A 23,106-nucleotide genomic window follows, 5' to 3' on the forward strand; every position below is an offset into this window, starting at 1 on the left:
TTTAAGGATACTAATTATATCTCAAGTTGCAGTTAAGAAATTTTTTTTCTTTAGACTATTGTTGCTATCAGCAATTGGGCTTAGAATTGGATATTTTTGTAAAACAATACTAGAAGTATTTTGCTATCACTTAAAAATACTAATAATTTGAGCTTTCCTAAATTTCCAAGTTTAAAGAAAAATCATTCAGATAATTTCTTTTAACAAATGACATAGGAATCTTTAAAGTGAAATTTCTCTCCCCTATAATAGTAGGGTTTTCTCAAACACAATAAGTCATTACCAATATATGAGAATCAATTTGTATTTTAAGTTAAACATAATATATAGCATGATTCAGTCCCACAAAATATGTTCTGAAGTAGATAAATCTGCTCATAGTAAGTTCACAAATGTTCCTTTGACTTTCAATTTATTATTTCAACTGTCTCTGGTGAGGGCATTTCATATGCTTGTAAATCTCTTCAGTTTCTTTTTGTGTTTTAGTGCTTCATGTTAATGGACTTCGTAACTGTTATATAAAACACATCTATTAGCAAAGGTTTAGGAACAAACATTTACATCAAGACTGTTTAAAAGTTGGCAGCCTTGGTGAATAGTAAATAACTGAATAGGACAGAACATAAATACACAGATCAATTTAATAACAGATTGTCTCCAAAGAATTAGAAACAGTGTTGCCTGACCTGTCAAGGAAGACACATCTAGCACTCAGATCAATGCAGCATGAAGTAGAAATCATCAGGGTTTTACAGCATGAGATTTTCATTCTTTTGCATAAATAAATTCTCCTTAATTTTTGGAATATAATCAATGTTTACTCAATCTCCTATTTCACCAGTTGCAAGAGCCATATTTACTTGCTTTCCACCCCTCATCACTTCCTAATTATCATTCTCCAATGCAACTGTGCTTCCATATTCTCTAAATTCACCATTTTTGACCAGCTGAGTTAGATATCTGTGAAATCTCCATCACACCTGAACTTCGCAGATGTAGACACACTGAGGTTTTCAATGAACTTCAATTTCTCAGTTTTATCGGTTTCTAACAATACCTCCCTCTCAGGATTATAGAGGATATTGTATACAAGATGCCTTGCATAGTATTTCCCTTCTGCAATCTTTCTCCACGGTCTAAACCTGTTCCTTTACATAGTGTTAAACGCTTTTCATGTACACATCCTACCTTTGAAATTCCTTGAGGGCATCTTCATTTTTGTACCACAGTGCCCATCCCAGGTAAGTACCATTGCTGTTGCTTCTCTTCTGGTTGACTGCTGAAGGAGCTCAGGGAGGGTGAGAACAGGGTGTTTTAATGATACCTGTCATTAAGAGTGTTGGTTGGTTTTGTCCAGGTTGGCAAATAAAAGCAAGATTGATTTTTAATCCCTTGAAAATCTTGTCACTGAAAGTTTGGCAGGGGCAGCTTGTAAAGGGGGAAACATTTGGCTAAATGTTTAGCTCCAAAAAAAGATACTGCACACAGTAAAGACAAGAACAGTATGAGAGCCCCAGTAACTTCACCCTATCTCAGGTTCTAGCCAGGAGACCCTAGTGCCTCCTGGGTGATCTCAGGTGACCCGTACACTTCCCCCATTCTAACATTTAAAGGAAAGTTTCCAAGCAAAACTCATCATTCAAATAAATAGCTGGTAATTAACAAAGACCTTAGGCATTTACTTGCTAAAAGTGAATGTAATTTAACAAAGGCATTTGTGCCACTTCCAAATTTGAGGAGAAGGTAACATTTGACTTAACTAAGATGTTATTTACATAAATGAGGGAAGAAGTTAATATAGTGGACAAAAAAATAAATAAATGGTTTTACAAAAGACATTGACATGCAGCTTTGAGAGCTACATTTATTTTACAAGTAGCAGTAATCTAAAACGTGCTTCTAATAAGCTAGGGGAAAAAACACTAAATGTGACAAAACTGTACCCTTTGGTACTCATAAATGATTAATCAATGAAACACAAACAGTCTGTGATGAATCATAACTACAACAACAAAGGAGGAAAGCTATGGAAATGTTATGCTGCCATTGTTTATTTAGCATTACAAAAGATAACTGCCAGCAGATTAGCTAATGGTTTTATAATTCATCCACATACTATTTGGATTTCATGTCACAGTCTTACATTTTTATTTATATTTTAATTGTACAATTTTATCATATGATTATATCACTTCAAGTGTCTTCTGCATGTACACTTGTAGTGTTTTGTATACTTGACAGTATACAAAAATATGCATAAGTGAAAGTAATTGGGCTAAGTGTGGTGGCTCATGCCTGCAATCCCAGCACTTTGGGAGGCCAAAGCAGGTGGATCCTCTGAGGTCAGGCATTCAAGACCAGCCTGGCCAATGTGTGGAAACCGCATCTCTACTAAAAATTAAAAAATTAGTTGGGTGTGGTGGTGGGCACCTGTAATCCCAGCTACTTGGGAGGCTGAGGGAGGAGAATCACTTGAACCTGGGAGGCAGAGATTGCCGTGAGCTGAGATCAGCCATACACTCCAGCATGGGGAGACAGAATGATACTCCATCTACCAAAAAAAAAAAAAAGTAATTGTATGAGGGTAGTGAGATTGATTATAACTGACTTCAAGAATTAATGACTGTTAATTTTCTAAACTTGGTAAAGCATCAGAAACCCTGAGTCCCAGGTAGGATAAGTAAAAAGAAATCTACATTTAAACAAATTCTAATAAAACTGCTTTAAAACCAGAATATAGAGATAAATGTTAAAATCATTCAGATTTAAAATGGATCACCTTCAAAGGAGCAACAACTATACTAATAGTGGATTTCCCAATAGAAATAATGGAAACTAGAAGTCAAAGGAAGGAACATATTGATACTACTGAAAGAAAATACTTTTATACTGGACAAAAATATCCTTCAGGAATAAAATCAAAGACATTTTCAGGCAAGCAAAACTAGCACTTAAGGAAATACCAAATGTACTTCTTCAGGCAGAAAGAAAATGGCCACATATATAAAGTCTGAAATGCAAGAAGTAATGAAGAGCAAAGATAATGTAAATATATGGATAAATCTAAGTGTATATAACTTTATTAAACAATAATAATTGTGTGTCACGAGGGTAAAATAAAATACATGAAAACAATGGCATAAAATTCTAGAGAAGGGAAATGGAGGTACTGTCCTGAGCTTTTTCCATCACCCAGAGTGAAAGTAATAAGTAACAGTAGGCTTTAAGGAATCAGTAATATATATTGTAATCTCTAATATAACTACAGAAAGATTAATAAAAGAATGTTTAACGGACCAATCCAGTAGAGGCAGAACACAGAATATTAAAATCTGTCCCACTGAATTAGTATAATGTGAAAAAGGAGAGAAAGAAGAACATAATACAGGATATTAATAGGGATAAAATATTATTCAGATGTTAGATTTAAACCCAAACATGTCAACAGGCTACATATTCAATATAAAGTTTATCAAACTTCATTAAAAACCCAATTTATGTTATTTACAAAAGATGTATTAAAACATAAGGACAGAAAGAATGAAAGTAGAATCTTATTTAAAAAAAAACAAACCCATGCATTCAGTAACCAAAAGAAAGATGTTATATTAGTATCAGACTTTAAGGCAAAGTACATTACTAGAAATAAAGAATAATACTACATAATAAGATAGTTCATCAAAAGATAATTTTAGATGTGCTTGCATTCAACAAAGTGTTCCAAAAATATATAAAGAAACACATAAAGAAAAAATTTATAGACCTACAAGGAGAAATAGGCAAACTACATTCATGATGAAATTGATTTTCATCACACTTCTCTCAGGAACTCTTATAACAAGCAGATAAAAGTAAGGATAGACATATGAATTGGTCTAATGAACACATATGTAGAACACTATCTCTAATGAGGGGAGAATCAAATAAATTGTTCAGACCCTATGTGATAAAGCAAGTCTCTACATATTTTAAAAGAATGAAATAATACAGAATATGTTCTCTGACCACAATACAACTAAGTTAGAAATCACTAACAAAATGATTTTTTTAATCATGTTTGGAAATAAAGTACTATGCCTTTCTATAACACGTGGGTCAAAAAATGTAAGTTAGAAAATATTTTTAAAGAATAATGAAAATATGACATATCAAAGCTTCAAGAAGCACAAGGGGAACTTTATTATTTTAACTGTATATAAAGAATTATAAAAAACAAAAGAGAAGCATTAAACACCAATGAGTTAAGAGTCTGTCCAAGAAGACAGAAAAATAACAGTAAATTAAACTCAAAGAAAGTAGAAGGAAATTAAGTTAGAACATAAGTTAATAAAATAAAGCATTGGATTCATCAGCTTCCTTGGTGAAACTGTTCAAGAAAAACAAGAAAAGAAAGAATCAATGTCAGGAATGAAAAGAAGACATTACTACAGGTCCTGCAGACCTAAAAAAATCATTGAAAAATGTTTTAAACAACTTTATAAAACTATATTTTAAAATATAAATCAAATGGATATATTCCTTGAAAAATACTACAAAGTTGATAGAACAGAAAATTTGAATATCCTTCAACTATTTAAAAAATTAAATATATAATTTAGAATGTTACACAATAAAGAAAACACCAGGCTTCTGACAAACATTTAAAGAAGAAATGGTAATCTTATGCAAACCCTTTAAGCTGTTTTAAGAAAAACAGCTACCATTTGCCAACTCACATTAAGAGGCCAGAATAACGCTAATATAAAAACTGACAGGAAATTCCAAGAAAGAAAAATTTCAGGCTTAGTTTCACTCATGAATTTAGATGCAAATATCCTGAAAATAAGATTCTCAGATTTACTCACTAACACTGAAATGACATGTAGGTGACCAACTCAGTCTCAGCTGGACAGCCAGAGCCACACTTTACCCACTCCTTTTTTCCTGAACTTCAGAAGAGTGTCTACACTCAGTTTTTGGTAGCTTTGTTAATAAACAGATATTAGCAAACCACATCTAGTAATGTATAAAAAGAATAATCCATGTTGGACACATTCCAGAAAGTAAGCTTAGGTTAAAATTTGAAAATCAATGTCATTCATGACATTAACAGAGTAAGGGAATAATTATTTCAATTGATTTCAATAGATGATGTTGATAAAATTTAAATCAAAGGTATGCTAAAAACTCTTAGCAAACTAGGACTAGAAAGCAACTTTCTGAATCTGAAAAAAGATACCCCCAAAAGGACCTTCAGCAAATATCAAACTTAATGGTGAAACACTGAAAGCTTTCCCCTGTCACTGGGACCAAGACAAGGTGTATGAGCCTCCTAGGGCTGCTGTAACAAAGTACCACAAACTGGATCACTTCAAACAAGAGAAATGCATTGTCTCACGGTTCTGGAAGCCACCAACTGAGATCAAGCCATCAACTCTTTCAAGGCTCTAGGGGTGAATCCTTCCTTGCCTCTTCCTAGCTTCTGGGGGTTGCCAGCAATCTTCGGCATCCCTTGTCTTGTAGATACAGCACTCCAATCTCCACCTCCAACCTCACATGGTGTTCTTCTCTGTGTGTGTGTCTGTATCTCTTCTCTTTTTATAAGGACACAAGTCATATTAGAGTAGGGCAAACCCTACTCCAGTATGAATCTCGTCTTAGCTTGATTACATCTGCAAAGACAGTCCAAATAAGGTCACATTCACAGATACTGGGGTTTAGGACTTCAATATACCTTTTTGGAGGATACTTCAGTCTACAATACCAGGACTCCACTGTTGCCACTTCCTTTTGAACTGCAGGTCCTAGCCAGTGTAATAAGCCATAAAGTAAATATAAAATATAAAGATTAGAAAAGAAGAAATAAAACCATCACTACTCATAGATGACATTATTGTCTATGGGGAAAATCCCAAACAACTCACAGATAAATTATTAAAATTAATTTTTAAAAGATTGGTATAGACAAGGTTAATATATAAAATTCATTTTACTACAAAACATAACAATAGCATAAAAAACCAAACACTTAGAAATCAAACTAATAAAATACAGGTAAGGCCTCTGGGCAGAAAGCTATAAAATCTTACTAAGATAAACTAAAGAAGACCTAAATATGCTATGTTCATGAATTAGAAGGCTCAATATTGTGAATTTGCGAAGTCTTAAATTGTCTACAGATGCAATGCAATCCCCATCAAAATCTCAGTGTGTGGAAACTGACATGCTGATTCTCAAGTTATACGGACATGGAAAAGGTCTTGAACAGCCAAGAATTTGTTGAACAAAGCTAAGAGGGCATGTACTACTCAATATGAAGAGTTATTATAAAGCTATTTTAATGAAGACAATGTAGTATTGGCACAAAGACAGACAAACAGGCCAAAGGGGCAGATACAAACACACCTCTGCACACATGGGCACTTGCTCTATGACAGAAGAACACTATGGAGTGGTGAGTTAAAGGGGAGGCTTTTCAATAAACTGTACTAAAGTAAATGAATATTCGTATGAAAAAAATGAATTTGCTCTCCACCTTGTTTTAGCCACCAAAATAGTTATATGCAAAAATACTGATGAATTTCACAAACAAAAGTTTAAGCAAAAGAAATACATACTGTAATCCTCTAGTTTCAAATAAAAGTAAAACAAAATTAAACTTTAGTGCAAGAAAAGTCAAGATTGCAGTTAATTTGGGGAGAAAAGAGTGTTACTAACCGGCACTTTTTTAAGAGTATTAGAGGAGTTTCTAGGGAGCTGGGAAAGAGGATGAGATGGTGGTGGTATAAGTAGTTGGACACAATCATTCATTCAACAAGTTATTGAGAAATCACTATATATCAGGTATTGCACTGGGCCTGGGGTCATCAAAGGGAATAAATATAGGCATGATCCCTGCTCTGACTGTGTTTATCTCTGATAGCAGACAGACGAAAACAATTAATGAACACAGATAAATATATACAATTGCCTCATAGGGTACGTGCTCTGAGAGGTACCCTTGTCTTGCTACACAAGGGGAACTCTTTATTGAGGGTGGAGATGAAGAGAAAAGCCATTATTAGGTCCTTCACTAGACTGAATCATAAAAATAGTTCAGAATTGCATTTCTCCTTTTCTCCATCCCTAAAAAGTAGTGGTTACTCCTTTTTTGTCTAATGGTTTCAATGTCATTTTAGATCTACACTTAGTTACACCTAGGAATCCCATCTGACACTTAGAAATCCCATCCGTTAATCTGAGGAAAATCTTGGCTTGAAAGTAATGGCACCAGCCCCCTTAAAATGGCACCTATGTGTGAATGCCACTAATTTTTAGTTAATTTTAGGGCTGTTACTCTAAAATCAAAAAGTTCTTCTGAAATTCTGATTTAAAAAGCAATGAGTTTTAAAATCTTTCCATGTTACAAAATACTTATATGCTCATTGTAGAACATTTGGGAAATCAGAAAACTGTTAAAAAAAAACCCTCGAAAATCCATAATTATATGAATAGCTATCAATTCTATCTATAACAGTATATATAATTCTATCTATATATAACAGTAGTTACTGTTGGGGTACTTCTCTTTCAATATTTAAATGTCTTGATATATTTATTTTCACAGTTGAGATCAGAATTTCTATGTCGTTTTGCAACCCAAGTTTTCCATTTAAAAATATAATAAGAACTTATTTCCCCAGTCATTAAATAATCTTCCTAAACATAATCCTTAAGTCCGTAAAAATTCCATCCTACAGATATACCTAAAAGTCAGTTTGTTTGTTTCCCCGGGAAAGAATCCTACGTGACATGGTTCTGGGCCTGTATAAGTGCTGCCTTGTAAACAGTGAAAGATCACAGAATCAGCCTCCAAATAAAGTACTTAAAGCCAATGTCAAAGTTTTTCCAAGGCAAAGGGAGACTGTGAATCCAGCAATTGCCAATGTTCCCCATACGTGAATCATCTCAATGAGAAGTCATTCTTTTAGTGCAAAGAGCTTGACGCGTCTAGCGGTGCCGAAGTTCTGCCAAGCTTCCGAATCCCAACAAAAGGTTCCGCTGGGCCTTTGGAAGTCGGCGGCCGCGGCAGAGGCTGCTCCAAGGGCGGCAACAGTCAAACCACGACCGGGCGCAGAGGTCTCAGTCCCGCGGAGCGCTAGTTGCCGGGCGGACGCGGCGACCCGAGAGTGGCTGTCTTCCCGTCCAGGTTCAATCCGCGCCTACTCGGTAAATTCCAGGAGGTGCTCCCAGCCGAGCCCGCTGCCCCTGACGTCGCGCCTGGGCAACCTGGGCTCCCCCAGGGAATCCTTAGGCGCGGCGGCCGAGTCCGGGCTGGGCGCGCCCCTCCGAGTCACAAGTTCGGGTCTCGAGGCTGAACTTGGGAGGAACGTGCCCCGGGTCCCCGCCCTTCCCCGATTGCCCGATCCCCATCCCCCGCAACCGGGAGCGCGCAGGCGCAGCGGTCCGGGAGTCCAGCCAGCGGTCCCGGAACCAGCGGTCACGCCCGTGCCGGTGGCGCCGCTGCCACCGCTCACCATGGCCCCGGGTCTCCGGCTGCTGCTACCGCTCGTGCTTTGCGTGGGGCTCGGCGCGCTCGTGTCTTCTTCGGGGGTCGGGGGCTTCCGCAAGCGAGGCCCCTCGGTGACGGCTAAGGTGACCGAGAGCAGCGCGCAGCAACTTCCTCCGTGGCGGGCGGGGGGCCTGGGGGCGCTTTGGACACTGGGGCTCGGTGTCAGGGCGGACTAGGAGGAGGCGTCCCGGGCACAGCGGGACGGAAGGCGGCCGCGGGGCTGGGTGGGAGGGGGCTGCTGGCGTGCGGGGTGGTGGCGCTCCCGTGGAGACCCTGGGGGCTCTGGGCTGAGACCAGCTGGCCCCGGCCGCCGGCTGCCTGGACTTCTTGTCCAGGGTAGAGGGTCCGAGGTGAGCCGCCTGGGGGTAGGAGAGGCTTCCGGAACCGGCGGGCCCGTTCTCCAGGAAGGAGACTGCCCAAGTACTTCCTTCGCCGTGGCCCGGGCTCGGGAGCGGAGCGAGAGGAATGCGGGAAGGGTGGGGGACGGGACCCGCGCGGGAGAGGCGCTCGGAGCCCAGGGCTTGCAGCAGCCCGCCCCGCTGTCCTGGGGCGGGGAAGAGCCTAGTTCCGCGCCGGCCGCGGGGTTTCGGGCAGGCGTCAAAGCGCCTCGCTCAAATGAGAGGCTGTACCCCGCCCGTTTTGGGGAACCGTCGTCCTCTCCCGGGAAGGGGAGGTGCGCCTTCAACTTCGGCGGGCCAGCGGCGCCGGCTGTGGGGTGTGCTAGGCCCGGCGAACCCGGCACCTGTGCACCTGGGGCGGCCTCAACGGCGGGGGGACGCGGGCGGGCGGGGGGCTGCCAGAAAGTGCGTCTTCAGGACTTCCTCGTACTTAACTCCGCTTCAGTTCTTTTTTCAGCATCTTTAACCAAGGGTAGACGATAGTGGGAGAGCGCAGGGAGAGGGAGGGGATAATTTCGTGCCCATAATCACCACTTCTAGAAAACTCGCCAGTAATAGTGTCTTGGAAACTGAATCCGGAGCGGGCGGGGTGCAGCTGAAAGTGGTCCTAATCAGTCTGGGGTTTGTCCGTGGAAAAGACTAATTAACTAGTAGAATGCTTACATCCTCTACCGCAGACACCACCTGAGGCCGGGGAAGACCAGGGTGGGAAGGAAGAGGTCCAACTCAGCATTTGATGTCGCATAAAAGGCCATGCCACGCTGTGGGCCGGGTTGATAAACAGGCTGATGGTTTTGAGAAGCTCTGATCTTACTCCCAGCCTCTTGATCTTGTAGGCATATCTAATTTTGGGAAATGATTTGTGCAAGGCCACAGAGCCGAACGGGGTCTCTTGGGATAAAGCCATAAACATAAAATTCGCACAATTATGAAATCTTGGAGGAAATAAACTTTAATATAGATTATGTGACATTTAAAAATACCTGAAAAATGAGAAAAAGCAGCGCAGGGATGACTCAGGAGGTAAAGGCAACTGCATGTGCAAAAATCCTCAAACAGGAGAGCCCTCCCTGCATTCAGAGCCTGTGGAGAGGACTGCGGTGTGCCTTCAGCACAGAATGAGAGGTGACTTGAGAGGAGGTTGGAGGGGTGAGCAGCAGCGGGATCACACAGGGCCTTAGAGGTTGCAGGTAGGCATGCGGGTATTGAGGCAATTATTATTAAAATTTGAAGTCTTATTCTGCAGTCAGAGCCACTGAAGGGTTTTAAGCCTGAGAATGGCATAATCTCAATATATGCTGTTGAGAAATTTCTGTGGTCACTCAGTGGATAGTGAATTGGGAGGTCATTCAGGGCACCATGCCAGAGTCCAGATGGTGGCTTGGATTAGGGTGGTAATCGTTGAAATGAGGAGCAAGGGAAGGACTTGGAATAGATTTTGGAGGTGTAACTAACCAGAGTTGCTGATGGTTTACAAAGTGGGTGGAGAGGGAATAGGATTGCCAAATAAAATACAGGATGCCCAGTTAGATGTGAATTTCAGATTAACAACGAATAAATTTTTTTAGTGTATGTCCCCTGTAATATTTGGGAATAAGTTTCACTTGGGAAACTTTTTAAACCTACTGATGCAGAGACCCACCCCAGAACAAGTCAATCACAATCTGTATGGGTGGGGCTCAGTATCCTATCTTTTAGAAGCTTTCAGATGATTCTGGTGTGCAGGCAGCGTGGACTGGGAACCACTGGAAGACAGAGCCAAGAGAAGAGGAAGCTGGTGGCTGCAGGAAGGGAAGAGTTTGAGTATCCTAATCCCTTGTCTGTGACACTGTCACTGAGGGGAGTCAGCATGTACCCTACTCTGAGAATTGTTGCTTAACATGTCTTTTATTCCCCCTACCAAATTTGTCATTAAGTTCTAAAAGCTAATTGTGTAGGCGCATCTTAAACAGATTCTGCTCTGTTAAATTACTTTTTCATGAACTTTTAAAGACAACTAAATCTATTGGAAAATGATGTTACAAATAATTTTTCTGAGTGCAGACAAGTACATTAACTGGCCCTCGCTCTAGTGTAATGTTTTCCCTAGCAGTGTTTTTGTTTACCTCTGATTTCATTTAAAAGTAGGAATCTGTAAATAAGCGAGGTGTGAAGTACTATTGTGCCCACATGGCCCATTAGTGGCACTGACTTCATCCATAGATCCTGCTGCTGGGCCAGGCTGGCAGCTTCCTGCCCCAGCCATAGAGGCTCAGGTGGGGGCTCTAGCTCATTGGGCTCCAAATCCACAGAATTACATTTGCTGACCTATATTTTTGAACCAATGCCATCAAATCTGTGCAGGGTCCAGTACTGGGAGTGTAATGCCACCATCCTTCCAGTTGCACACATATTACAGCTTGCAAACGCATTAGCATGTAGTGGCCAGGAGGCTGTGGCTAGGTGGCCTTGGACAAGTGATTGAATGTCTATGGCCCCGTTTCCTCCTCTGTCAAATGGAGACAGAAATATATGGGAGGGCTTTGCATATTAGATGTGGTAAAGCAGATGTCTTAGTCTGTTTGTGTTGCTATAAAGGAATATTTGAGGCTGGGTAATTTATGAAGAAAAAAGGTTTATTTAGCTCACAGTTCTGTTGGCTGGAAGGTTCAAGATTGGGCATCTGGTGACAGTCTCAGCGTGCTTCCACCCATGGTGGAAGGTAACAGGGAGCAGGCGTGCGGGTGAGAGAGGGGGCTGACGGGGGTGATGTCAGCTTCCTTTAAAAACCAGCTCTTATGGGAACTAACAGAGTGAGAACTCACTCACTGCTGAGAAAGCAGCAGGCCATTCATGAGGGATCTACCCCCATGATCCACACACCTTGCATTAGGCCCCACCTCCAACATTGGGATCAAATATTCAAACCACAGCAGCAGGTAAAGCACATAGTCCATAGTCCCTGATTTCAGAAGTCACTCTTAACCCTACTGTGACAGTGCAGACCTGAAAAGAATCATCATTTATTTTACAGATGAAGAGAGGGAGTTCAGAGTTTAATTAATTTGCTGAGGCTTCCATGGCCGTTGAGTGGTGGAGCTGCGTTTGAGAACAGTTTCTTTGACATGGCCGCTCACGTACTGGGTGTGCTCTCAAGTTACTTTGGAAATGGAATCAGGATTAATTTCGCAGAGGTTTGGGTCAGGCCGTGTGAATGCCTCCTCCCTGTCTACCTCCTCCCACCTCCAATGCTGCATAATTTTCAAATGACTTTCAAGGGCAGCCTTGAGGAAAAAAACAAGTGACTGAGGTGCCCATCCCCAAAGTCTAGCATGGAATCCAGGTATCACCTTTTCCAGGAAGCGCACCCTGATCTCCACAGATAATACCCACCCCTTGCCATGACACTTTATCTGTCCTTGTCTTATAAAACCTGACTTCTCATTATATTATAGCATTCATGTACGTGTTTTCTGTTAGACTAAGCTTTGTAGCCCCACCCCACCCCTGGCCCAGCACTGGGCCTTGTTTCCCAGAGGCACTCAGCAACATCAGAGATGAATCCAGTGGTGAGAGGGTTTAGAGTGAGAGAGTTTGCTGCCAGCTCCCTCACCTTCTGCGTAGGAATGTGTGTGTCCAGGTCTTCCTTGAATATCATTTGACATTGAACCATTTAACATTTCCTGACTGCCTCCTTCTGCTGACCTTTAGCTGGGGAACTAAAAACACTGTTTCTACCCCTTAGGTTTCCCTGGCTAGACTGGGAGAGTCCTATTAACGACAAACCAGTTTAGCTAGAGGCAGCCTTGAAATTCTGGCTCTCATACTTAGAGTAGGGAAACCTTGGTAAATCACTTAACCTCTCTCATTTCCACTTTTCTCGTTTGTAAATTAGTGATAATAGCTCCTATCCCACCTTTCCGAGGTGTGGTGAGCATTAATTATATAAGATGATGTGGGTTACACAAACTGAGACCAACACTAAGTAACGTTTGTTTCCTTCCCTCTTCCTTCCTGCTCCTCCTCCAGTCTTTGCCCCTTTGTTTAAATGCCTCTTCTGGTTGGGCACTGTGGCTCATGCCTGTAATCCCAGCACTTTGGGAGGCCAACATGGATAGATCACTTAAGGTCAGAAGTTCAAGACTAGCCTGGCCAATATGGCAAAAGCCTGTCTCTACTAAAACTACAAAAGTTAGCTGGGCATGGTGGTGCATACCTGTAATCCCAGATACTCAGGAGGCTGAGGCGGGAGAGCGGCTTAAATCCGAGAGGCAGAGGTTGCAGTGAGCCAAGACTGTGCCATTGCACTCCAGCCTAGGTGACAGAGCGAGATTCTGTCTCAGTAAATAAATAAATAAGTGTCTTTCCCATCTCCCTTGTGCATTCCCTCCGCTACCACCCAGTGCAGGCCATTATGACCTTATTCTTGAACTAGTGTGAGAGCCTCCGGATTCTCTCTCTCTAAGTAACATTCCTAGAGCCTCACTTGGCCCGATTCTTTCTCTTCTCTCTGTTGTCTAACAAAACTCATGCTTAAGCCGGCATCTCTCCTCTGCCTTCTGAAACTGGTGGGCAGCTTCTTTGCTGACCCCTACTCACCCTCACCCCTAGTCGTGGTCAGAAGGGCAGCTTTGCTTCTCTGCACACAGGCCACATTTCCTGCCTAGGTGGGATGGCTCCAGAAAGAAGTCTGCCAGGCAGGGCTCACCCCTATCCTTGTTGGAGAGATGGCTCCCCTCCTCCCAGACCCACTTCCCTTAAGCCTTCCTCCTCAGCCTCATTGTTCCTGGGCTTACAGTGTTTTGGAGGCATTTGTCACACGCTGCCCTGTACTGTGGCTATGGGCTTGCCTACCTATCTATTTTAAACTGCTTGAGGACGGGGACTCTCTTATGCAGTTTGTGCCCTCACATTGCCTTTTACATGGACCTTGCATAAATACTTGTTGACAAACTAAGATTTGATTTTATCGTTTCCATTAGAGTTGGGAAAACCTGCTTTTTGTTCTTTTGCTCAGCTCACTCATGAAGCTGAAGGATATTTCAATTTGGGGGGAAAAATCACAATGTGTGCTAGGCTATGTGTAAAAAAAAAAATGTGATTTTTGCTGAAGAGTTACGCTGGGTGACAGGTACTTTTTCTTCATCTGCTCATGCTGCTCTCCCAGATCATACTCCCTTCCTTTCTAAACATTCTCAGGCTTTGTTTTCTGTTCTTTATTTTAAAAGTCCGGAAGGCACTTCTCGTGTCTTATACGATGTTTATTTAAGGTTGCCTCTCTGACTGGCTTCCGGGTGCTACTTCGTTATTGCTGGTTATTGAATTTACACCTTGGCTCGCAATTCCCTTTGGGGAAACAACTTATCTTGTAAGCCAGCTCTGCACTGAGCAGGCTCACGCATGTGTTGAAGCAGCTTCCTATCCCAAGCCATGCTGAATTGTACTCCTTTAACACACTGCCCCATCTCAAGGGCAGGGCCTTTTATGCATGCTACAGCACTCTTCTATATAAATAATAATAAAAGTTTTGCTGCTTTGGCCATGTAAAAATTGTAAAATGTCACATGGAACACTAAATATCACATCACCCTGTGACTGACGTGCTGATGTATTGGCAGAAGTTGTTGTCTTGAACTAAAGCTTGACAGTCTTTACTTAGTGATTTTTCTAAACTGTAAGACATCTTTTTTCTTTGACAACTCTTCTTATATTTTTTAAAGCCATCTGTTGAATGTCTTTTTTACCCATTCAAACAGTAAATTGGTTCATATAATCTAAACTCGCTAATAGAATGCCCTTCGACTCTGTGGCCTTTTCAAGCGTTCTATTTCAGAATCATCTGAGCACAGTGATTTGTGAAGCAAAACGCATATAATTTTGTTTCAGATGAGACAGTTCAAAACAAGTCCAAGAGAACTTTTAAGGTTTTACCTGCAGAAAGGGGACTCACACTCCCTTCTGGCCACGTTTCCTTTTTTTCTGTTCTAAAATGTTGGGTTAGGGAAAGCAAATTTTACTTGGGTAACTTGGGAACAGGAGGACTAAATTCAGTGTCTGAGTTTACAAGGTGATGCCTCTGTCAGGACACAAGCTTAATGTTTGCTGTCCTTTGGAAAACCTGGGGACCTGCTGCTTTACTGTGCTTAGACGTGAGTGGCAGGCCTTTGAAGGCCTGATGAAACACTGCTGTGTTTCATCATTTTCGCCTGGATGGCAGACATCTATTGAGAACTCATAGCAAATTTGAGACTGTTTGAAATGACAAAACAATAAATTTGGATGGTTAGCCCATTTCCTCACAAACTTTTTTCTCCTGCCAAGATTAGAGAGCATTATTTTCTAAAAGAGCAACATTTTCCACTCTAATCTTTATCCTTAAAGCTGGGAAATGGGAAGTAGCAGCAGTGTTTGTCTGGGGTATGGGAAAAGAAGAATTATTGAAGACTTCATTGCCCAACCCTGACAGTGTTGAGCCAGCTTTAAGCTCAAAACCTGGTACAGTGCCTGGTCCATAGGTGTTGCTTAATAATGTTTGTTGAATGAATATTTGTGAGTGAAATGCACCCACGCAATAGTTTTAGAGTACCTTTAATCGATGTCATGCTCCTTTATAAAACACTGATGGGCAGGGCTTTTGTAGTGGATCAATTCTCAGATTTTAATTTTGACTTACTTTGTATTTGTGATTTTCCACCTTATAACCTTCCACTCTGCCTTTCTTTCAACTGCACACAGGTCTTCTTTGATGTAAGGATTGGAGACAAAGATGTTGGCAGAATCGTGATTGGCCTCTTTGGAAAAGTTGTGCCCAAGACAGTGGAAAATTTTGTTGCTCTAGCAACAGGAGAGGTATCTCTCAGTTTTGTTTCCTTTCAACTGGGTATTTTCTCTTTTAAGCCAAATATCAAGATGTCGTCTGGAAAATAAGTATTAAATTAGTATGTCAGATGAACTTTACCACATTTTACCTTATTTTCCAGTAAAATCTGTATTATTTGAGTACTCTGTGCCCTCAGGCTTCTGGAAATTGGGAGAAAATAATCATCAAGTGAAAATACAGTTTGCTCTCTTTTAACTTATTCACAGTAATACTTTGCTTACATAACATATTTATTTTTTGGTCAGCTAATGATAAATTCCTCTCAGTAAACCATAGCTGGGGTGTAATCAAGTTCTATAGATATTTTATTTAATTTCCTCAGTTTGTCCTTTCCAGATAAACACTGAGTTTATCTTTCAGTATGGCTTCTATTACTTGTTACTCAACTGAAATCATCTCTTTAGAAAGGATATGGATATAAAGGAAGCACGTTTCATCGTGTCATCAAGGATTTCATGATTCAAGGAGGTGACATCACTGCTGGAGATGGCACTGGTGGTAATGTCTTTGCATTTCTCTTTCCCCATTTACCAAATCGAAACCTAAGATTAAGCCAGTATATGAACCCAATCCATTGAAATCCAGAGCTAAGGAACACAGTTGTAAAGATGACTCTACCTCTTTAAGAAGGATGGAGTTTGGGGGACTCATCTAGCAGCATCTTGGCAGGTATGAGGGAGGCATCCTTATGTTGAGCAGGATTGTTCTGGTGTGTATTGTCTTTCCATAATCGAGATGCATTCATTTGGCAGGATATTTTGCAATTATTAAAATGCCGGACTACTAGTCAGTAGCCATACAGAAAAATATCTGCCGTAGGAAGGAAAAGGTTTGGAACTTGAAGCTGTGTTCCCCTGGGATGGCAGCCTGCTGCAGAGGCTGGTGTGGCAGGAGGGTGACACTAGAGTTAGTAGCAGAGTCTCAGCGCACTTTCCTCCTTCTTTCAAGTCTTTTATCATATTGACGAAACAGTTAAAAGCAAATCCAAGAGAACTTTTAAGGTTTAACCTGCAAAAGAGTAATACATACTTCTGCTGTGTGTTTTCTTTTTTGTGTTCTAAAATGTTGGGTTAGAGAAAGCAAATTCTACTTGGGTGACTTGGGAACAGGAGGACTGAATCCAGTGTCCGAGTTTACAGGGTGGTGGCTTTGTCAGGACCCAAGCTTACTATTTGCTGTCCTTTGGACAAAGGTGGGAACCAATAATTTTTTAAAGTTAAAGCAATAGCTGAGTTGTCAAAATTGTATTGGAAACTCACTCTCATAAACAAAGCTGGAGTTCAATAAAGTATAAATAGTTAAATTTATAGAGTTTCAAATTTTTTCCGTTTATTGTTTCTCATGGAGGATTATAGCTATCCAGCTCCACGTACTGTTTTCCCTCAGAAGCGTAGTGAGTTCTTTTCTTGAACATACACTATATAACTCCAAAAAATTTAAATTTACTTTAGATTTAAGATTTTTCATTCAGCAAATACTGCTTTGGATGGATATTTATTGTTCATTTTAAAGCAACAGGCCATTTTCAAGCACTATTTCTAATTTGATGCTTATTGCAATGGTTTGTTTATGAGAAAGAAAATGGCTGCTTTTAAGTGTTTTGATTTGCCAGGCATTCTGGGAAGATTACTTTTAGTTCTTGCAAAAATGCTGTGGGGTATGGGGATGTAGACTGGAGGGAGGAAGGCATTCACGTTACCCCAGGCACTGGGATTTGCTGAGGACACTGGTGGATCTCACTGAAAAACCCTGCTGCGCTGGTACCCATGCCTCAGTGCTGGCATCCCACCTTCCTGCCATAGGAATCCTGCCCAGCAGGAATGGTGACTGAGCGCCACTCTGTCATCTTTTTGCTAACTTTTTTTTCTTACTACCTTCCCTTCCCAATATGTCTTATGTTAAAATTCTCTGAATTTTGGATAGATGATGTTTTGGGCCATTTAAATACAACCTAGGCCCCTCTTTAGGAGCACTCTCTTATAAGGCCAATTCAAGTATCACTAACCAGCCAGTTATAAATTGCTTGCCTGTGATATCCACTTCTAGGCTTTTTTTTTTTTTTTTAAGACAGTCTCACACTGTCACCCAGGCTGGAGTGTAATTACACAATCTTGGCTCACTACAACCTCCGCCTCCTGGGTTCAAGCAATTCTCCTACCTCAGCCTCCCAAGTATAAGGGATTGCAGGCGCCTGCCACCTTGACCGGCTAATTTTTGTATTTTTAGTAGAGATGGGGGGTTTCCCATGTTGGCCAGACTTGTTTCAAACTTCTGACCTCAGATGATCTGCCTGCCTCAGCCTCCCAAAGTGCTGGGATTTTAGGTGTGAGCCACCATGCCCGGCTATTTCTGGGCTTTCTAACTGAAATCAGAATTTTGAAGTTAGCAACTGGTAGATAAGGGGGCCCTACAGAAGGGGAGATGGGCCTGGAAGACCCTTGAGGTGTTGGAGGATGGTCAGATCCTTCTCATGGTCTGTGGAAAAAGGTCTTTCACTCTGCCTGCTGCTTTGCTAGAACTCCAGACCTCATGCCTTGCTTTGGTTCTCCTGGTCAAGGTTGACCACTGGGTGGCATCCTCTGTGTCCTGATGGGTCCTGAAGTTGCTGTGACCAACAGCTTCCAGATCAGCTGCTATTGTTCTCAGTGCTGAGGCAAGAAAAAGCACCAGCTTTCGAGTCAGAAAGTCAGATGCTCAAATTCTGCTTTGCTATTTTCAGGTTTTGTAACCTCTGTATCCCATTGTAAATAGGATGGAGAATGCCTACTCCTCAGGGTTGTTATGAGAATTCGCTGTGGGTGTATATTGAATACTTGGTGCATCCTGGTTAGGTGCTAAGTAACAACCATTCCTGGATAAGTAACAGGACTGTCCTGAGCTTTGAGGCTCAGGAAACAGGTACAGAGCCACCAGGATAGCTTGTACACCTTTCCCTCCGGCTTTAGGATGGTTTCCTGCCCTTCACTTTCTTTCCACTTCAGAGTGAAATCGTAGACCTGCTTGACCAAGGTTTGGCTCTCGGTTTGAAGTTAGACGATATCCCGCCATCCTGTGCTTTCTTTGTTCATTTTAAGCCCTAGGGCCCTGTTTCTAAGGAGTTAATGATATTCCCTCCTTCCCTTCTCCATGTTTGAACATGTTTTCCCCATCCCTACCTTCCTGTTGGAAGACATCTGTTGATTCTCCTCCTTGTTTTGTCTCAGGTGTGAGCATCTATGGTGAGACGTTTCCAGATGAGAACTTCAAGTTGAAGCACTATGGCATTGGGTGGGTCAGCATGGCCAATGCTGGGCCTGACACCAATGGCTCTCAGTTCTTCATCACCTTGACCAAGCCCACCTGGTTGGATGGAAAACATGTGGTATTTGGAAAAGTCATTGATGGGATGGTAAATTGATACATGTTTTCCCTTTCAAAGCTTTATATTTTTAATGAGAGTACTTTCAGTGATTTATTTTGATCTTAAAATATGCTTGTTGGAGATCCATTATATAACTGACTGGCCTCTTCAAAGGTGAATAAATTATATATGGTATGACATTTTAATTCTTAGGGTCATTGGTGCAGCAGCTAGGGACCTGACAAGGAGAAATTAAGTACTTAAATTGATTTATTTTACTACTTGCTATAAATGTAAAGCCCTTTTTAATGGAACCAATATATACCAGGACCCCATATATACATACAATGAAATATTATTCAGTCTTCAAAAGGAAGGAAATTCTGAGGACATTATGTTAAGTGAAATAAACCAGTCGTAGGTAGACAAATACTATGTTATTCCATTTATATGAAGTATCTAAAATGGTCACATTGATAGAAACAGAAAGTAGAATGGTAGTTGCCAGGGGCTGGGGATAGAGGTAAATGGGATGTTGTATTTCATAGGTATAGGGTTTCAGTTTTGCAAGATGAAAAATTCTGGAGATTGGTTGCACAACAATGTAAATATACTCAACACCACTGTACTGTGAACTTATAAATGAGTAAGATGGCAAATTTTATGTTATGTGTTTCTTGCCAGAATTAAAAATAAAATTGTTAAAAACAAAGCAAAACAAAACAACTCCAGAATCCTATGTGGTTCAGCTCAGACACCTAGGTCACATTCACAGAGACACAGTACAGCAACCAAAAATTACTGAAGAGAAATTGAATCTATACTTTTGGTTCTCAAAGAATGTCAAAGTAGTCCAATTCACAACCTGTAGGAACACTTCTTAAAATCCTTATTCTCTCTCTTTCTCAATGTTTCTGCCTCATAGCTGACTGAAGCAGCTCTTTCAGCTCCTAAATTGGCTACCGTGAAATCTGCCTGACCCAGGCCTGGAACATCCTTGTCTCCCTTGCCCTCTTCCATATTTTATTTTGTTTGTTTCCATTTGACTTGTTCTGCCTCCCTCATCCAAATATAAATAAACCAATCTTCCTGGCTGCAGTTCTTCCACAACTACCTACCTGCTCTTCTGACTCTACCTAACACAAGTTTGGGAACTGAGCTGGTAGCCTCAGCACTGTTTGGGAAACCCAGCAAAAACCTACTTTCTTGGTCCATAACCAGTCCTAACCTCCTTCAGTGTAAAATACAGTTCTGTTGGGCTTGTGAAGCCTTCCAGGGTAGAGAAAGGTGCCTTCACAGTACTGTGAGGACTTGGGGTTACATTAGTCTTAGGCTCAACTTATAGGTTAATGGCTTGGCTCACCTTTAAAATGGACAAATGTAGAAGTAGGTCCACTTCTAGATTCTGCTTTCTGGCCCATTTTATCATGTCCAGACCTATTATAGGATGGAGCTGAAAGTGACTCAGACTCCATGTTAACTCTTACACTGGCTTATAGCAGGTGAATGGAAATGCCTTTCATTAGAGCTGGGTGTTTACAATAATCTTTTCTTTTGAATATAAAATGCTTATTTAAAAATATGTGAGGAAATATACCAGTGTGGTCTGAGTAAGAAGGTCATGAATGAATTTTATTATGTGATGTATATATTTTCTGAATGCTTTAAGTTTTCCACAGTTAGCAAGCATGGTCTTAGTAGTCAAAAAAAAGAAAAGAAAAAGAAAAAACCATTCCCACTTGGGCTTTTGGAGTTGGCTTTGATTTAACCTCTGGATTTCTATAGCTGCTGGTCAGAATTAAACACGCCTGCTTTTCTCTCACCAGACAGTGGTGCACTCCATAGAGCTCCAAGCAACTGATGGGCATGACCGTCCACTCACCAACTGCTCCATCGTCAACAGTGGCAAGATAGATGTGAAAACACCTTTTGTGGTTGAGGTTGCTGACTGGTGACACAACTGGCAGAAAACAGACACACTTTGTCAGGAGTGTGTGTGTGTGTGTGTGTGTGTGTGTGTGTTGTGTGTCTTTCAATTCTTTGGTTTGTTTTTTTACTTTCTTTTAATTTGCTACCCAGATCATAGGAAAGTTATGAAAGTCAAACCGTCAGTCTTTAGTTTGCCTGAATTTTAGTAAACCACCTGCTTAGGGACTTTGAACTGAAATATATTCCCTTCCTCAAGTGGTGCTATTTTTAAACTGGAAAAACTTTGAATTGGCTGTTTTTTAATGTAATAATATTTTTTCTGAATTCATTATGATCCTTGTGTTGGGTAATGCTAAAGATTTGTTTGAAACAGATGAGGATATGTTTATTATTTTGTATCCAAGTAGAAATTCAGATAAGGGAAATTTGACTAGCGTAATCTGAGATATGTCATAGGGATTTCTTCCTGACAAAAAGGTGCTTTGGTGTTCTTTATATTAAATACTTTTTATATAGATCAACTCTTTTTGCAATACTTTTAAAAAAAATTTAAAGTTCTTTAAAAAAAACAAATATACAAAAATACACTCTCTAGCATCAATAGTGAACAGATTAGAAAGATTTTATAAATCCAACTACAAACACAATTAGATAACTCAGAAATTATGTCCATCCATATCTCATATGCTTAAGCTGATTTTTTCACTTATTGTTATTCAATGTAACATTTTTAGAAAGTTATCTTGAGTCCATTTGCAATAGGAATATTTCTTGTTACTTTCATAAGGGGATTAAGACTCAGGCTATAAAGCCTGGGTATGGTGGCTCATGCCTGTAATCCCAGCACTTTGAGAGGCTGAGACAGGAGAATTGTTTGAGCCCTGCAGTTTGAGACTAGCCTGGGCAACATAGTGAGACCCTGTCTCTACAAAAAATAAAATTAGCTGGTTATGTTGGTGTACATCTGTAGTTTCACATACTCAGGAGGCTGAGGTGGGAGGTTCAGTTGAGTCCAGGAGGTCAAGGCTGCAGTGAGCTGCGGTTGCACCAGGGAACAGAGTGAGACCCTGTCTCCAACAACAACAAACCACTCAGGCTATATTTAAACTAGATCAGGCCAGGTGTGGCAGCGCATATCTGTAGTCCCAGCTACTGAAGAGGCTGAGGTGGGATGACTGCTTGCATCCAGGAATTTGGAGCTATGGTGAGCTATACTGATTGTGTATCTGTACTAAGTTTGGCATCAATATGGTGACCAGGCCAGGCTTGGTGGCTCACACCTATAATCCCAGCACTTTGGGAGGCTGAGGCGGGTGGATCACGAGGTCAAGAGATCAAGACCATTCTGGTCAACATGGTGAAACCCCATCTCTACTAAAAATACAAAAAATTAGCTGGGTATGGTGGTGTGTGCCTGTAATCCCAGCTACTTGGGAGGCTGAGGCAGGAGAATTGCTTGAACCCAGGAGGCGGAGGTTGCAGTGAGCTGAGATCGTGCCATTGCACTCCAGCCTGGGTAACGAGCAAAACTCCATCTCAAGAAAAAAAAATATGGTGACCACCAGGGAGCATGGGACCACCAGGTTGCCTAAGGAGGGGTGAACTGGTTCAGATTGGAAACAAAGCGGGTCAAAACTTCTGTGCTGGTCAGTAGTGGGATCACACCTGTGAATTACCACTGCACTCCAGCCTGGGCAACATAGCAAGACCCTATCTTTAAAAAAGAAAAAAACCTAATGGGAAAGTGAAATTCTACTAGGTCCTTGTTATAACATACCTGGCTATAACAGAGTGTGCTTGATTTCTGTTCAGATGGGAAGTGTTGTCTGTTAGAAAACAGTGCCATTGCTTCTCCTCCAGGACTCACACAGTGAGGATCCAAAAGAATCTATCTCAAGTTGTTTTCTAAGAAAATAGCATCCATTCGAGATGAATTGAGTGTTCCTACTGCTGATTCATAAATTGCTACAATACTCTTGGAGAGCAATTTGTTATTTTTTTTAATAAATATTTATTGAGTGTCTTTGATCTGCCAGGTGCCAGTTTGACT

At 41.1% G+C, this 23,106-nt stretch overlaps 2 protein-coding genes across 5 annotated transcripts; one reads left to right on the forward strand and one right to left on the reverse strand.

The window, feature by feature from the left end:
- Positions 1-4,158: 4,158 nt before the first annotated feature.
- Positions 4,159-19,083, reverse strand: LOC118151400 (uncharacterized). Of its 4 annotated transcripts, none has more exons than XR_008479573.2 (4): positions 18,943-19,083; positions 15,581-15,823; positions 13,124-13,221; positions 4,159-5,783 (listed from the first exon to the last, which is right to left on the reverse strand). XR_008479573.2 is itself a non-coding variant. In XM_078365004.1 (2 exons), the coding sequence occupies exon 1, from the start codon at positions 8,496-8,498 to the stop codon at positions 8,181-8,183; it is 318 nt and encodes a 105-aa protein (XP_078221130.1). In that variant the 5' UTR covers positions 8,499-8,944; the 3' UTR covers positions 4,159-5,783; positions 7,725-8,180. The 4 variants fall into 4 exon arrangements, 1 of the variants encoding a protein (XP_078221130.1); XR_008479574.2 differs by lacking the exon at positions 4,159-5,783 and adding an exon at positions 11,526-12,067; XR_013532120.1 differs by lacking the exon at positions 4,159-5,783 and having other exon boundaries at positions 11,526-13,221; positions 15,581-16,795; positions 18,943-19,049.
- On the forward strand, positions 8,429-23,084 carry PPIC (peptidylprolyl isomerase C). Its single transcript, XM_002744661.5, has 5 exons — positions 8,429-8,613; positions 15,643-15,756; positions 16,192-16,285; positions 18,991-19,175; positions 20,954-23,084. Exons 1-5 carry the CDS (start codon positions 8,497-8,499, stop codon positions 21,080-21,082), a joined length of 639 nt encoding a protein of 212 aa, XP_002744707.1. The 5' UTR covers positions 8,429-8,496; the 3' UTR covers positions 21,083-23,084.
- Positions 23,085-23,106: the final 22 nt, after the last annotated feature.

This window comes from Callithrix jacchus, chromosome 2, assembly GCF_049354715.1.
Source record: "Callithrix jacchus isolate 240 chromosome 2, calJac240_pri, whole genome shotgun sequence".
NCBI lineage: Eukaryota > Metazoa > Chordata > Mammalia > Primates > Cebidae > Callithrix > Callithrix jacchus.